General features: G+C 32.1%; 1 protein-coding gene across 1 annotated transcript; it reads left to right on the forward strand.

Annotated features, from left to right (window-relative positions):
* The first annotated feature begins 14129 nt into the window (after positions 1-14129).
* LOC114754780 (lignin-forming anionic peroxidase-like) lies at positions 14130-15472 on the forward strand. The gene is made up of 4 exons (XM_028943608.1): positions 14130-14342; positions 14482-14673; positions 14784-14949; positions 15072-15472. Exons 1-4 carry the CDS (start codon positions 14130-14132, stop codon positions 15470-15472), a joined length of 972 nt encoding a protein of 323 aa, XP_028799441.1.
* The last annotated feature ends 3129 nt before the right edge of the window (positions 15473-18601 follow it).

The following is an 18601-nucleotide window of genomic DNA, read 5'->3' on the forward strand; positions in this document are numbered from 1 at the left end:
TTCCCAACACAAACCACTTTTATCTACACCCTTTGCACACCCTTTTTGAGACTTCACTTGTTTTTTTTTGTTATTATTTGGGCAAGTGACAATGCATGTGCATCTTAATTGCATTTTCATAGCATCTTAACACATTGCCCTATTATATTGGAATAATGCTACTGATTTTACAAATGTGTTAGAATGCCAACTAAGAAAAAGAAAAAAAATGAAAAAAAAAGAGAAAAAATGCAACAACAAAAAAAATAGAAGAGAAAAGAAAAGTAAAAAAAACAAAAAAAAAGGGAGGGAAAAAAAAAGGATGAGCATACAAGAAAGGCAAAAGAAGAAGGGAAATAAAGCATTCTTTTAGGTCTTGTGAAATAGCGAACATATTATTGAGAGGCATGATTTTATCATAGAATATTTATTTATGTTTAGGATGCTTATCATTTATTGTGCATGCATAGTTCTTGTCATTTTTCTCATTCATTCCATATAGCCTAATTCTATCATTATAACCCTTTAAAGTCCTCATGATTTATTGTACAATTGTGATAATAATTGAGACATTAGAGTTGTTACAAGCATATGATAGAATGTGAATTGAGTGGATTTGAGTGATAATTACCCCAATGAAGTGACATGAGTGAAACACTACTATCCTTTGAGTGCTTTCTCTCATTTGTTCACTTTCAAGGTTGATTGCATACTTAACTAATCCTTTGTATTGGTTTCAACTATAAATTTTGCCAGCTTGTTGGATGTCACCGATCAGATTATTATATTCTTTTCATGAATTTGTATAACTCTTTAATTGGTCTTAGTGTTAGTCTATATTTTTCACATGATTGATTTTTTTTTTGCCCAAGAGGGCAAAAGTTCAAGTGTGGGGGAGTTGATAAATCCTTATTTTAATATGTTATTTGATATCTTTTTGGGGATATTTATCAATTAAAGTAGGATAATTTGGATTGATTATGGATATTTTGAATTGAATACTGATTGTGTGAAATTAGAAATTTAAAAGGAAATCTTATCATATTTTTATCTCTTTTTAAATAATTGATTTTGGGCATTATGATAGGATTTCAAATTATCTTTTACAGGCCTTAAAAAAAGGGAAATAAAGATAATAGGGAAGCTGAAAGGAAGAAGGAAAAAATAAAAAAGGAAATTGGAGACACAAGCAACTTGAGCATCAAGGTATCAGATTATTATATTATTTATATTTTTTATTTATTCATGAAAAAAAGCAACCATGAATTCCACACACGCCCCCAATACTGTTAAATCCACTCCTTCAATTCCATTCATATATCACCCACCGCCAACGTGAATTGCCCCCCATATATATATATAAAGCCACAACGTCACAACTCTCATACCCTTTCCTTCATACATAGACAGTGCCGCACACTACAATCCATCATCTCCAGTTTTCATATTCTTCCATCAATCACATCCCACACATCATTACCACTAATATAACCATCCTCTATGGCTGCTGAATCTTTGGCACGAGTTGTAGCTTAGTTCAAGACTATGAGAGGTTGAGTTCATTGTGCTCTTCGGGATTGAATTCAATGGCTTGAGTTTGGAAGCTACATAGGGAAGTTTAATTCTAGTACTTAGTTTAGACTATTTTATTGATGATTTTTGGTTTGAAGTTTGTTATATTTGGTTTAAAACTAGAAATTGCTAGTTGTAATTCTTGGTTTGGATTGGAATTATTGAGATTTGGATTGGTATTTATAAGTTTGATCGAGTACTTAGTTTATACATATATTTATGTTTATGCCTTTGTTAATTCATTGTTAGTGTGATTTTTATGCGAGTTGTATAGACATTATACTTGAAGTGAATTTAACAAATAATTAATGTTCTAGTTGAATATTACTTTAAAAGGAATAACTTCTCTAAACCAATCCTAATCACTTGAGTTACTCCTATATCATTAAACAAACTAGAATAGTCATTGATTCATTCCCCAAAAGCATTCTCATTATTGATTTCTTACAATTCAAATTTTCATTTTTTTTTCATTCTCTCTTTATTAAAAATATAAAAAAAAAGGTAGTTTAGATTTATTTATTTATTTTCATAATCAATTTTATAAAAAGTCAAATCCCTTTTCAAACCCCTCCTTTTCAATTTTTTTGTCACTTAGTTAATTTAGGAATTAATAAAAGGCTCCTCAAGAACCAACAAGCTGTTGGTTGAGGTAGTAGCAGCCTCACCCTCGTAAGGAGGAGAACACAAGTTCAAAATCCCCAAAGTATACTTGTTGAGAGAGCTATTCCTTAACCGCTCCAATCCTGAAAGGGATTAGTCTCAAGTCCAATGTGACTTGGGGATACCGTTGTTTCATCAAAAAAAAAAAAGCTCTTCAAGAGACACGACTCAAGTTATGCTTTACTGCATAATTTGATCTTATTTTTTATTTAACTTAAGGCGATTAAAAAGGTTCAAATTAGGCGTCGTAAGTTTCATTTTAGTAAAGTAATGCTGTAGTCTTCATAATCAAAGTGCACCTTCATAAAATTATCATGACTTTTGAACCATATAAGACGTACATTTGAAAACACCAGTGTTCATTTATGAGCTCAGATTAAATAAGGTAAAGAATACTTAAATGTTACTAACAACTAATTACCAAAAAGTTTTTTAGCTGCCATCCACTCAAGAACAACGACATGATCTATAATTCCTGGGTGTGCAGTGTATTTAGCATAAGCCCAGAAGGCACATGGGTCACGTAACGTACAAAGATAGAGATTACCACTGTGTTCCAAGTATGTTGGTGTAAGTATAAAACAGTAAAAGTTAATTTTTTTTTCAAGCGTCTGGGCAAGATTTACTTAACAATCATCTATTATGCAGAAGTTAAATTCCTCAACCTATTCACCTTGATCAGTAATGTATTCCATTGAGGGCATATCCCTTGCAATTGACACTTCAAAAACATCTATAGAGAAAATTTATCATTGACAGACAAATTGTTGGAGAAGAGAAAATAGGCAAATAAAAATTCTCATTTATTAATCAGTATGATAGCCTGTATATAGGCATACAATGACTTGGAGACCAAGATGGAGTTGTAGTAAAATTTGATGATAAATAAATAAAAGTGGGAAAGTGGGGATTTGAGAAATCAGATTACATGCGGGAATATGGAAAAAAACTGACTTGACCTATTCAACCAATAATAAAATAATAATTAAATACTCTAACAAATAAAAGGAAATCAGCAGCTCATGAAGCATCATTCAACACAAATTTCTCTAAGTGAACATAGTGGAAAACTATTAATGGGACTGTGAAATGACTTACCTGTAAATCGTAGATCAGTTGGCCTGGTGTTGACTACTTTGAAAAGAGGGCTTAACAGAATTCTAGGAGCCTTGATTAGTTCTGGTGTAAGCTGAAAGGACGAATATTCCTCCAACACAATCGTAAAAGTGTTGTTTATTATGTTTAAGCCATTTTCCACTAAAAATCTCCGAAATTTGTGATATTATCTTCTTTTAGTATCTCACTGAACCGCCTAATAAGATCGCGGTGATGAACTTTAGTAAGGACCATATTACCTTTCAAACACGTGAGAGTTTATTTCTCATTTAATCATCTTTATATGATTTTTGGGTATATGCCAGAAAATGTTATATTAATTAAGGATATTTGAAATTGTAAAGTGAAGATACCCTTTTATTTGATAGAATACCCTTTTTGTGACGGTCAGTGATAGCGAGGGGAAGCTTCCAAGAGGTACACAACACTCTGGCACGTACTGTCCAATAGGTACGTTTATCTGTTATAATCAAAAAACTTGAAACCTATCCAAAAACCATTGTGAGTTGTTTTCTATTCATTTATTCTCCTCTTCTCAAAGAAGCTTGTAACATTTATAAGATTTCAAAGTTCAGATTATGATTGAAAGGGCTATCTAGAACAAAGTGGATGCATGCATTTGCCTTGACTTTGTTTCTTCCAGTTATTATCAGGTTTTCTCACAAGGCTCTTGGGCATCTTGTTATTCATATAGGTGATTTCACTTTCCATTCTAAGTCTATGAAATAGTCATGCCTTTCAAAGGAAGATTCTATTTGTCTGCCATTAATAAAATGGTAAAATTTAATGTAATAAAATCTTTTCATAATTTATCAAGTTGATTTAAAATGTCAGTTATTTTTTTCTAATTCTTAAGTCTTATTAGCCGTAAAAAGGCGACTAGAAAGTATTTTTTAAGAAGGTCAGTTGATGCATAAAATCTGAGCTGCAAGTGAATACCCGGACTATGCCCATAAATTAGAATAACAATCAACCACTAACTTCATCTCGGGACTGAACTTATAATTATCAGAAAACATTTCATGAGGTAATAATGCTATCTGCAAGCACAAAAATTATGAACCTCATTATTGACCACAATTGCATTGAGAGATTCGATGTGCCACTCAAAACTTTCATCCACAACCCAAAATTTATGCAAGACTTGAATTTGTATGTTCTAGTGATGCTTGTCATTGTTGATTTTTGTGACAGGTGAAAATGAAACGTGCCTCATGCTTCTATTGATAGCAAGTCAAGGAGAGAAAGCCACAGCCCTTAAACGGGAACGCTTTGAAATTAGCTATTTTAAACCAAAAATTTGGAGAATCATCAAGTTCATGTACGGTGACTCTTGGCCTGTACATAATGACCTAACTGTTTTATTAGCATGTGAATGGCTTAAGCTATGCACTGAAGTACTAGAGAGATCTTATTTTCTTCCCATCTGTTGGCTAGCTTTGTTTTCTGTTTTGAGCTCACTTAATTGCTTATACATGAACTTGTTTTGATGTTCGTGTCTCTCTTTAATATGTGGCTTTAAGTTTCTCGATGCCCATGTTTTCAACAACTAATGCTCTATTGGACTCTACAATTACAATAAATAGCAAATACCATTCCATAGTTATTGATTTGTCCGTTGGTTAGGTGTAGGCCAATCAAACAGTCCGTTGCATGATAGTAAATGCACAAAGAAACCGATCCATGTCATCAGGTCTGTTGAGACAAAGCCAATTGATTTACACTTGTAACATAGTTTTTTTTTTATTGATATGTCAACATTCTTCTATTTAGATTTTAATTTTAATTAATGTAAAATAGATGCCCAGATAATATTGCTAGGATTGTTGATCTTGTAAAAATATTTATATTGAATTCTCCTCTATTATTAAAATTAAAAGACGTTGTTGAGATTCTAATGTAAACTAAATTCGCAAGGAGGATGAGTACGTGCAGATAAATTTAGAAATTCGAATTTTAAGTGCCACTATTAAAAATCCTAAGCATGCCTTCAACGCTACTATTAAATCTTAAATTAGAATAATCATGAAATTGTGGTATTCATATGATTGTTAGCACCAAACAATTCTGTTCTCTTGTCAGTCTTTCTAACAATCTATGATTTCTATGAAATTCTAATGCTATAAAATTATTTACATTGAATTCTCTCTTTATTATTAAAATTAAGAGACATTGTTGAGACTCCAATGTAAACTAAATTCGCAGGAAAATGAGTGCAAATAAATTCAGAAATCTGAATTTTAAATCCCACTATTAAATCCTAAATTAGAATAACCATGAAATTATACCATTCATATGACTGTTAGCACCGAACAATTCTGTTTTCTTCTTAGCCTTTCTAACAATCTATGATTTCTACGAAATTCTAGTACTTATATATTAACAATCTCTTCATGTAAATCTCAACAGTCTATTCATTTAAAATTAAAAAAAAAATTCAAATTTAGGATGATTAACTAAATGAATCTTTTAGATTTATAATGTAAAGAGATTAGTGAGTTTCCACCTCCTAGCCTATTCATTTAAAATTAAGAATTCAAATTTAAGAAGATTATCTAAACAAATCTTCCCTCTCCGTTTACTTAATTACTTTATATTAAGATCTCACTAATATGTTCATTTCAATTCAAATAAACAGTTAATTCAATGTAAATAATCTTAAAAATCTAAACAATCCTAACAATCTTCTCCATGTAAATCCCTGGAATCTTAATAATTTTTTATGTGCACTTATTTAATATTCAAGATTTGCATGGTCACGCAGTATATCTTCAAGAGGCGTTATTCCATAAGAAACAACTCATATACCTATGCGGATGCATAAATCTTATATGCGTTGACATCAAGGGCCAAAATTGACTACCCAAAAAATACCAAAAAAATGAAGTAAAAGCTAAGGACCAACCCAAGGGCATTATTGGTTGTGTTGACATCGGCCAACACAGCTAGTAACACAGAACATTGATATTTTTTTTTTCTTATTCATTAACCTTTGTATTAATTTATTCACAAATTTAAGTAATACTTTTTGCCAACTCATAAATTCAATTGATAATGATACGGAAGACAACATTTTGAATTCAAAAGTGGATGAGATCATATTAGTTACAGTATATGTCTATGAGAAGAAAGATGCGAACAGGACATAATAACATTCACGCTAGTGAAGGAAAGCCCACAAAAGGGAATACAGAATCAACTTTAATGTAAAAGTTCCTACGGTCTAAAATGAGATTTACATTTCCTAATCAACAAGGGTCCTAGCTTCAGAAGCAATAATCTCCAATCGACAACACTTGGATGCATTCCTCAAGGATTTAAATTGAATAGCACATGAGTTGCATTTTCATAATTATATTTACCAGGAATTTGATACCTGCCAGAACTATGCCAAATAGTATCAGATACACAAAGCAACATTGATCAAATTAATAGTTACTAAAGATCAATAAATACTATAAAATAATAAATACTAAATAAATATATAATTAATAAAATTCTTAATACTCAATATTAAATTAATTCTATTTTGAAAAGTTAAATTAAAGTAAAAGTAAAAAAAAAACCAAGCAATTTTTTTTGTATTAATGCTACATAAATAATCGACATAGATACAAGAAAGACGGATACAAAGATTTTGCGCAAAGTATGCACAAAAATATCACCTTCAACTTCAACCATCCAAACAAGCTCAATTAACACAGCCATACCATGCTGGTGAATCCCACAGGCAACATTGAATGTAGTGATCACTAAAATGTCAAAGATGGCAATAAAACAATCATAGCAATATTCCCTAAAAATTGGAAGCAAAATGCATGAGAAATGAAAAAACTAATAACTTGGAATCCCTCAAGCCAAACCTAGCCTCTCATCTCTCATTATCACCATCAGTAATCAACACAGGCTTGTGTACATCCTCCGTAAACCTAGCAATATTTGGAGGACAGAGCCAAAAAATCACCACAGACAATGGTAGCAACAAATCTGCTATAAAATTTATAGGGAATGAATTTATGTCGAACCTACATATTAAATGGCTCTCTACTGCATGCCTAAGATGCATATACCAAAGATTGAATAGCCTAAATTGAGGCCTAGCCATTGAAACAGGAGAAAAGTAAATTCTTATCTGTGCAAGTGGGACCAAATTCCACGCCACAAGTATTGGAAAGAGACCCACATTAACCCTTACACCCACAGAGTGGAAGACACAAGAATAACCCTCAGATAACAATGGCCAAAGGTGATTCATCAAGGACATATTTTTTGTGCTGCAAGTAAAAATCATAACAGTACCCTACACTAAAAAAAAAGGGAGTAACACATGAGGATATATGAAGCATAAACATCAAAAGAAGCAAAAGACAAGTTATGAATCAACAAATACCTCATAGTTGGCAGCAGTGGCATTCAAAGATTTAACATGCCAATCAAAATCCTCATCAAACACCCAAAACTCGCATAAGACACAAATACAGACACAGTAAGGGCCATCAGAGTTTGCATGAGCAAGAGGGAGGATTTCTGAATTCTCCATCACGAAACAACAATGGCAACAAAAAAGCACTGAAGATGAGAGCAGCAAAGCCTAGACACAGGAATTTATAACCATCAAATTAATTAAAGGCCTTACTCATCATTCGCTGAACTCATAAAATAAGGAACAACACGACTCTAGAGGCAACCATTACAAACTTCAACACTTGTCAACTACGAAAATATGAAATTAAAAATGGGTAGAAATATTGACCTATCTATACGGACCTTTCGATCCAGCATTTATTTACCGGCTAAATTATTATATCACTAAATGAAATAAAAATAAATAAGAATTAAATATAGGAGTAATAGCTCATCTACCACAAACTCATTTTCCCTCTCCCAAAAAATAATAATCCTAAGAATTAATTGCCACAAACAAAACGTAAATTCCTCACCCCTCAACTTCCGGTGAAAATCCAGTAAAACCAACGATCAAAAGTCATAGTAAGGGCCACATGGATTATCACAGAACAGCCACAACAAACAATTAAAAGACATGAGCCAATAGACGAGAGCCATGTGAACCAATCACAAAACAGCCACAACGTTTATAGGAAATATAGATAGATAGATATAGATATAGATAGATTAATAGGATTTTTATTTGAAAGTTGGGCCGTGGGATTTGATTCCCAAGCCAGTTGCATGCTAAAATTAAGAGTAATCATTGAGCTAGGAAGCTTTACTAACATTATAATGCAATAAATATATATATATATATATATAAGTTAATTCTTTTACTCTGAGTACAATTCGTTCACAACACTTCATTTGGATAACAAGTTCTTAATGTAAAATGATAAGTCTAAAGTTGAGATTACTAATATTTTTTGCCTATTATATAGTGTCTGAAATGGGATAGTAATTGATTCAAGAATTCTTTTTTTCACAATCCACTTGAGAATAACAAGTTCCGAATTTAAAGTGACGACTACGAAGTAACGATAACTAATTGCATATTTTTTTAAATATCAAAGAGCATATTTTTTTTTTTAACCACGATTCACCTAACAATAACAAACTCTAAATGTAAAATGACCAATCTCCGGTAAAAATTACCAACAAGGTTTTTTAAACAAAAGAAAAAGTTACTCATTAAAAAGTACATTAGATATGTAACTTTTTAATTAACCAAAAGTATTTATTTTGGTAAATTTTGATAATTAAAAATTTATAATGAGTGATTTATCTCTAATTTTTTATGCTAAAAGTAAATTAAAATTATTTTAATTTATAATGAGTTATATTATTTATAATTTATAAAAGTACAACTTTACATTATAATAATTTACAACTTTAAAAGTATTTAAAAAAAAAATTTCCATAATGTAAAGTTGTACATTTTATAAGAGGCGAACAATACACAAATCTAGGTATCTTATAGTAGTATAACAAAAAAATTTTTTTTTCATTTTAATGCCATACTAAATTTCTTTCATTAATATTGAAAATAATACAAAATTTCTTCTTTAACAATATTTACTCAAAATAATTCTTGTCTAGAACGAAACCAATGCAGCATAAATTCTAAGAGCTTTAGGTTTTTAATAAAATATGATGACATTTGACAAGAATAGATGTGTCATAGAAAGAGAGAAAACCCATCCCTATGTTATGCTTAATTCAGAAAACAGAGAGCATCAGAGCAATTCTAATTACTTAAGAACCTATATGACATGTTATTCTACGGTTACAATTTCAATGACCGGCCAAAATACGTTTATATATAATTCAGACAGCTACCCTCCACCTGAGCTATACCTAATATGCAAAGGGGAGAAATTATATCAAGTGATCTGGATAAAACCGGCATCTTCGTCATTTTCTACTCAAGTGTATTACCAATACAACCTGATTCAACCGAAGAAAATTTGCGGAGCATGACAATTAAAAATATCGCGAATAATGAAGCAGCAAACTAGTTTCAATGAGATCAACAGTAGACGGAGGGAAGAATTCTAGCAACAAACTCTTAAGGAAAAAAAATTTAATGCTAAAGTCCTTCCAACGAATGTTCTTTTCAGGATTTGAGCTTGTATTTTTTTCTTTACAGAGTGAGATTGCTTACCACATCAACCAACAACTTGTTAGTTTTCATTTTTAATTTTTAAACTCAATAAAACAAGGTTTTTCGGTGAGCAGAATTAATAAAATATTCCATGTTTCAATTGTATTTCCCTCCTAGTGGCCGGTTGTTATTCGTGCGAGGCCCACCTTAGCATAAGCAGATAAAGGCTTTCAAAGAGAGAATAAAGTGATATGAAACAATTATGCAGAAACCTAAGAGCACAATGAATTATTTATAAAAGATGGGAATAATGTAATAAATGCGGCCGGGTGATACATTGTCTTGTTCGCCATAGTAGTCTGCTTCTGATGATGGCTGGCACCTGGCATATAAGAGAGGGCTATTTGACAAGAGGCCAAATCTAAATTTTCTTTGCAGTAGTTATTAGGATTATCCTATTATCTTAATTTGAAAATAAATAAGTCAAGTTAATTAAAGGCCTTTCTAATTTAATTTCAAACTCTAAACAGAATTGTAAGTTGTTTCATTAAAAAAATTAACATTTAAAGCTATTGCTAAATACAATCTTTTAACTTTAATAATACAGGCTAATCTACAGGTTGTGAATAGGTTGTGAATTGGCCTGTGATGGTTAAAGTTAAGTGATGCAGATTCAAAAGAACTTGTGTAATGACAAGTTGGGTTTTGGCCCATAGTTGGCCAACTATTATTTTCTTTTTTAAAAAATTTGTTTATTTTTAAAATATTTTTCTTATATAATATAAACAAAATATAATAAAATTTTTATTTTTCTTCAAATACTTGATTGAAAACACCAAATAAATGATATAGGTATTTTTAAAAAAATTTTTAACATTAGATATAAAATATAATTATATAATTATAATAATTAATAAACTTTAAAAAATAAATACGGACTAACCTGTGAGTTGGTCGGCTAATCCGCGGCGAATTGTGAGTTTTGTGGTAAGGGTTACAAAGTTTCGTGTGTTGGCGTGTTGGCTTTTAACCAATTCACCTATCTAACCCATATTACTAGCTCTACCCAAATTATTACACATGAATGAAATTTATGAAATTCATGAGAGAATCAATACCAAACAAAAGAATTTAATTAATTGATAGCTCTAAATCCCAGATGAGCCATTCAAAGGCTAAATATCTCCCATGCATCTTGATCATGGTAGAAGCAAAGTCAGATTTAAAGAGAGTTGAATTTGTGTACTCAAACATATACTATCGCTTCATCCTTCGTTAAAAAGAACCTGATCAGATGGAAGAAAACCCTTGTTTCAATCAAGTTCTTAAAAGTAATTGTCATCAAATGAGTTCGCACTACAAAACAACATGGTTTTAGTGACGGAATTTTAAATTTAGCGACGGAACGGATTACCGACGGAATTAGCGAGCGACGGAATTTTTCCGTTGCTAATTCCGTCGCTAACTCGATTTTTTAAAAAATAAAATAAAATGCCACGTGGCACCTCTACTACTTGCCACGTCATCACTGGGACCACCTCCATGTGTCGCTGCCACCTCACATCTACTGCCACGTGTGCTGCCCCACCTCACCTCTGCCTGCCATGTGTGCGCCACGTGTCACCACCACATAATTCCCTTCTCAAAGTGACTTCTCCATGGCTTGAACCCAGGACCTCCTCCGTGCGCACGTGCGGCTTGACCAGTTGAGCTGCAATGAACCTGTTGACTTATTATGTAAAATTAAATATATATATTATTTTACACAAACAATTATATATACATATATATTATTAAAAACTAAAAATATACTATATGATAATTTTAATCATAACTATTTTAATGAAAAAATAATTTTTAAATATTTGTTTTACTATTTTTATAATGTTTTATTTTTTAAAAAATATTTTTAATATAATTTTAATTTCTAACGACACTAATTTTGAATTTTACATCATAAATAATTTTTCATAAATAATTTTTAAATTTATTTTTTAATTAACATTGATAAGATATACAATTTAATTATATATATATATATATATTATATTTCATTATATTATATTATGTATATGTGGTTTATATATTTGAAGAAAATCATTTACAATTAGTCAAAAAAATCTTGTTATTCAAAAAATTCAAAAAATAACTACTATAATAAAATCTAATAAATTATTCTATATAAAAAATTAAATGATTTAAATAGATTATGACAAACAGTATTTTTCTACTTGTATGTATATCCTATGTAATTTATTTTCTTAAAATTTGCGACGGAAACAAATTCCGTCGCTAATTTCTGATGGAATTTCCGTCGCTAATTTTTTTATGGATTAGCGACGGAATTAGCGACGGAATCTTTTTCTGTCAGACAATTCCGTCACTAATTCCGTCGCTAATCCATCAAAAAAATTAGCGACAGAATTAGCAACGGAATCTTTTTTTGTCAGACAATTCCGTCGCTAAATACAGATTAGCGACGGAATTTAGTGACGGACAGAAATTCCGTCGCTAATCGAACAAAGAAATTAGCGACAGAATTTCCGTCGAAAACTCCATCGCTAATTTGCGACGGAATTTGTTTTCGTCACAAATTCCATTGCTAATCAGCTGTTTTTTTGTAGTGTCGGTGTGACCGAGTCAAGAGGAGCCGACTTCTTGTTGTTACTAGGGCTACTTGCTAATGGACAAGTTCTCTGACCCAGTAGAAGCAAACACAATGCTGTTATTATTGCTGTAAATCCTATCATAAAATGTGAAGCCTTGGGCTTGCCCTATTGTGGGAGAACCTGATGAAATATCAAATTAATTAAAATGTTACTTATTAATTATATGAATGATTATACAGTATGCTACTTCTATTCCTTAATATAAGAGCTAGATAACTAATTTAGGGATATTATAAAAATTAACTAGGTTGGTTATTTGTCACAAATGTGTGTTGATCTCCCTAAACTATCTTGTTTATCATTATAATATATATTGGATGATTCAAATAATTCCTTGGTGGAAATTCCTTACAATCTGAAAGGGATATTTTGGAAAAAGGTGACTAACAAATGATTTATATTTTATATTTAGAATCAAATTTACTCTCCAATAAGCTCTCATATTATTAAGGACCGTAGGTAGTAATCGGCTAATAAGGTTTACTAGATTAACAAATGCTAGAGAGGATTATATTCATTTGATGGACCAGCCACATCATATGAATAATTATGTCAGACACAGTAGTAGCTAGTTTCTTATTGGTGTTTGTTTCCTGGTTCTGAAGAGTGTAATGAACAGAAAAGAAAGAAGTGATATGAAATAACGATGCAGAAATATAATTAAGAGCAAGGGAAATTATTTATAAAAATTGGGAATGTAATGAATGTGGGCAGGTGATTCATTGTCTTGTTCGCAATAATGATAATAGTCTGCTTCTGATGATGGCTGGCATATAATTAAGAGAGGCTGTTTGACCAAGAGACCGATTCTCAATTCTGCTTGGAGTAGTTAGTAGGATTATATATCCTATTATCTTAATCTGAAAGTAAATAAGTCCAGTCAATTAAAGGCCTTTTTAATTTAATTTCAAACTCTAAACAGAATTGTAAGTTACGTTGTCACAGCGTTCATTTAAGAAACTAACATTTAAAGCTATTGCTAAATACAATCTTTTAACTTTAATAATCTTAGGTCTAAGGATAGCATTAACAATCTTCAGAATTTTGTTTAGGCAATTATATCTGGGACACCAAGGTACTCTGATCTAAAACAATGTAAGAACAATTTTAATAGTTAAAAAAAAAAAAATTGAACCGCTATGCTTGCCATGATGATTTAATTTGTTGAACGTTGACTTTTTGTTCTTGGATTCGATTTAAGAAGATGGTGAAAAGAAAAATTTATGGGTATGTTTCAGTGAAGGTAGCCACAACATACTCCTCAGAATAATCTTAAGTTACAAGGTCAACGAAGGACAAAGGTGAAGCCGTCGTACAGTGTTTTTATTGAGAATTGGTCAAATATATTGCCCATTCTTTTGCCAGCCAATATAACAAAAGCAAAGCGCGGAAGCAGACAAGAGAGACCAAGACAACTATATCATTGAACCATTATCATATTTCCTCCTTGGTTACCTATAAATAACCCTTTGAGCTCTCAGATTTCTGCAATATATACTTCTTCATTTCACTGCTTTTCCCTCTTACATATTCAAAGCTTTAATTAATATTTCTTCTAGCTCGAACATTACATGTTCATGGCTGGCTATTACTGTATTAAGGGTCTCATTCTGATGATGTTGGTGGTGTTAGGCACAACATGTGAAGCTCAACTATCTTCAAATTTCTACGACAACACATGCCCTAATGCCCTTTCCACTATCAGATCAGTTATCAGAAGAGCAGTGTCCAAGGAACGTCGCATGGCTGCTTCTCTTATTCGCCTTCATTTCCATGATTGCTTTGTTCAGGTACGCACGCACGACACAAGCACGTCCCCGAAGGCGAAATGCAATTACCAAAAAGTCTCTCGTAATTATATGTATTACCAAAGAAATAATTAAAGAGAGGGATTGATTCCATGTGATATATTGTCATTTTGATCAGTAGGGTTGTGACGCCTCAATATTGCTGGATGAAAGCTCCAGTTTTGGGAGTGAAAAGACTGCTCTCCCTAATCAAAATTCTGTGAGAGGCTATAACGTTATTGATGAAGCCAAGGCTGAGGTTGAAAAAGTATGCCCTGGAGTTGTTTCTTGTGCTGATATCCTCGCAGTAGCAGCAAGAGATGCATCATTTTCTGTGAGTTTGACATACATTACATATATATATATTATACCTGTCATGAAATATGAGGAAATTATTAGTAATTTGGCTAAGATCATGCATATCCACGAAATATATATATATAGGTGGGCGGTCCATCGTGGACTGTGAAGCTTGGACGAAGAGATTCTACCACAGCCAACAAAGATTTGGCCAATTCTGATCTTCCAAAATTCACAGATAGCCTTGAAACCCTTATCTCTCGTTTTGATAAGAAAGGGCTCAGCACAAGAGACATGGTGGCTCTATCAGGTATGTCAGTTAATTAACCACCTAATCTTCTCGAGCATTTATTTATGTCCAGTAAACCTCATTAGTCAACTGTATATAATCATTCATATAATAAGTAACATTTTAATTTAATGTTTCTTCAGGCTCTCATACAATAGGGCATGCCCAATGCTTCACATTTCGTGACAGGATTTACAGCAAAAATAGCAGTAACATCGATGCTGGGTTTGCTTCTACTCGTCAGAGAACTTGTCCACTGGCAAGTAGCCCTAACAATGATAAGAAGTTGGCTCCTCTTGACTTGGTCACACCGAACTCATTTGATAACAATTACTTTAAAAACCTAATTCGAAACAAGGGTCTTCTTCCATCTGATCAAGTTCTTTTCAATGGAGGATCAACAGATGGTATTGTGTCTGAGTACAGTACAAATCCAACTCTCTTCAAATCTGATTTTGCTTCTGCCATGATCAAGATGGGAGATATTCAACCTTTAATTGGCTCCTCTGGGATTGTGAGAAGGATTTGCAGTGCTATCAATTAATTAAATTCTTCTGTTTAGTATTAATTCTTTCATGAATGTCATAAATTAAATTTCATTCATTTGTAACAAGTTGGGGCGTTGTTGCCTTGCGTGTATTCTCATGTGATATTCTTTCAATTGTATGTAACTTGTATCTCAAGATCATTTAATTTTGAAATGTTTTTAAGAATTTTGTGTGCAAAGGAAGCTATATGGTCAGCATTATGTTGACTTTATTGTTGGGTATTTTTTTTCCCCTTAACTCATGTCCGATTTCCAAAGGAAAAATGGCATAATAACTAAATAAGTGGCCTCACATTTGGGTATCAGAAATTTATATATTAACTTGAGACGCCTCTATATAGTACAAATCATATAAAAATAAATTTTATTTATTAATTTACAACTCCCTACATATATAATAAAAAAACTATTTAAGCACTCCCTAATCACTTTAGCTTGCTACATATTGCATAAAATCTGTTTGAATATCTTCTCAAATAAAAAGTTATATTATTCACGCCTGTTTTCATAAAAGTAGTGGTAAATAAGGTGCTTTTTAGTTCTGTTGGCAATAGATGTAAATAATACTATTTTTCTTCTCTGTTTAAAACAGAAGTAAATTGTGTAGTACTTTTGATGTCTCTTCTTTTTATGTCCCTCCAAAATAAAAGTAAAAAGTCATTGAAAACAGAAATAAAAGGTTTTCACTATAGTAGTGTTATATAAAACAAGTCAAATTAACTGACCATTAAATCATATATTTTTTGGCCAAAATACCCCTTTTAATATAAATGTTGTTTAAAACATTCAATTTTCCAACAAATATTTAATGCATTTATTTTCAAATTTTTAATCATATTTTATTGTTTTTAACTATGCAATTTTTTATAGTAAATTTTTTAATATTTATTGGCTACAATAGTATGTATGTCCTGAGAAACTTAACAAATTAGGAATTTAACATATTGAATGGGAATTAATATAGTAGTCATTACATATTGACAATTTAAAAGTTAGGATATATTTTGAAAGGCTTAATGTGTAATTTTAAGAATAAAATTTTGTTCTTACCAAAAAAAATTTTGTATTATAGGCGTTTGGCATCATTAAATTTTAAATGGTGCAAAAATTAAACACATTTATTTGAAAACAGAGCAACTTTGACAATCCCGATAACGTCCCTCTCTTTCTTAGGTGGACACCACTCGTTTTTATCCGCTTCTCTCTCCTTGTCAGCTCCTTCCACTTCATTTTCCCCTCAGACTCTCTCCCCTCACCCTTCTTTGCCTCTCTCCTCCTCAATCTTCTTCCTTTTCCTTTTTTCATCCCTCTCATCCAAACTCCCTCTATCCTCTTCCGCTTCATCTTTTTTGATTTTCATCACTGCTGTCTCTCTCTTCCAAACGTCCTCAATCCTCACACTTCTCTGTTTCTCTTCAGCAACACAAAACCCGATATTAACTATTTCATTTCAGATGAAACACATGGATTTTTAGAGAGAACCAAAAATGAAGATCTTGCATGTTGTTTCTTCATAGGCACTTCAAATTCAGATCCTTTTGTTGGTGGATCTTTAGTCACTGTTGTTGGAAGTCGACAATGGAGAGCATTGTTCATGGCGTTCCCATAATAGCTTTGCTTTTGTTTGCAGAACAGAAGATGAATGCAACTTTTTTAACAGATCGCTTGAAAGTGGTTTTATGGCCAAAACCTAATAACCAGAGAGGGATGATGGAGAGAGCTGAAATAGCTAAGGCCATAATAAGATTCATGAAAGGTAAAGAAGGAAGACGAAATAACATTTATTTTAGATATGAAAAGATAAGAGAGATGAAACTAACTAAGGCCATATTAGATTCATCTAGGCTTTCTTTGGTTTGATGGAGGGGAGGGGAGGGGGAGAGATTCTTACATAAACTCGGAGTGCCACGCCACCCCAACTTTGTCCAATCAAAAAACAGCAACTTAGCTTATTGTATCCTTGCTGGCACCTTGATTTGGCTGCTAACTCCCCTCTAAAAACACTTATAATTCTAACCGGCAGATCCACTCATTCACAAAAAACAAAATAAAAAGAAAAAAAATTAAACTTTTTAAAATGAAAAAAGACACCCAAAATGAAATTAAAGAGGGAAATGGATTTCATTGCAGAGGAGCTCGTCCCTAACTTGTCTCCCCTCTTTTCTACACTTCTCCATGGTGGTAGCGACTCCCCCATGGCTGGCGACCAGATATGCGACCGGAACCATGAGAAGGAAACCCCTCTGATCCCTTCTTATAACCATAGGCAACGGCAGCGGCAGCGGTAACTCCCCTGTAGTCAACGAATAGATGCTTGATCGAAATTGTGAGAATTGCAACCATTCTTATCCTTTCTCATAACCACAAGTTGTAAGTTTCATTTTCTCCTCCTCCTCTGACGTCGCTTCCTCATCGACAACCTTGCAAAAATTTTAGTTTCAAGTTCGATTGATAGAAGAGGCAGTGATTTTAGGGCTAGATCTAAAACTAGGCTTCTAAGTTTTATGTTTATTCATAATATCTTCGATTCATAGGCCTATGATTTGGGGCAATTCTTTTTGTGATAAATTCATTATTTCCAACTTTATATTTCAAAGAAACCCAAGTTATATGTGCTTTAATGTAATTATTTTGTGATATGTTCATGATTTCCAACTTTATATTTCAGTTGATAAACTTGAGCTTCAACGTTTATTACTAGCTATTTTGGCCGCATTGTCATGACTGTGCTGATGAAACATAAGTACATTTCTTTGAAAGAAAAAAGGAATATTTCATTTGCTGTTACTTAGCACTATAGTTATTCAGTCATTCTTTTTTGGCCTGAAGTTATTCAATCAATCTTAAATACATATATATTTGAAATTTTCTAATATTATTTTGCCATATTTCTCAATCATACTGCATCAATCCTCAAAAATTTAAATTGGCTTCTTTTATATGGCTTTGTGAAGAGAACAAAAGGAATATTTTTCTTATTAGAAATGTAGTTATCCTTGTAAGGTTGAGGGAAGTGGCCTTTCATTCAGATTTGTTTCTAATTATAGCAGGCACAGGCGAAAAACTGGGCACTATGTAAAGTCACTTAACTAAGATAAAACATTCATTTGCTATTAGACTGTTTTT

The sequence above is a fragment of the Neltuma alba genome, unplaced genomic scaffold (assembly GCF_004799145.2).
Source record: "Neltuma alba isolate B1F8T4 unplaced genomic scaffold, ASM479914v2 tig00010189_pilon, whole genome shotgun sequence".
In the NCBI taxonomy this organism is placed as follows: Eukaryota; Viridiplantae; Streptophyta; class Magnoliopsida; order Fabales; family Fabaceae; genus Neltuma; species Neltuma alba.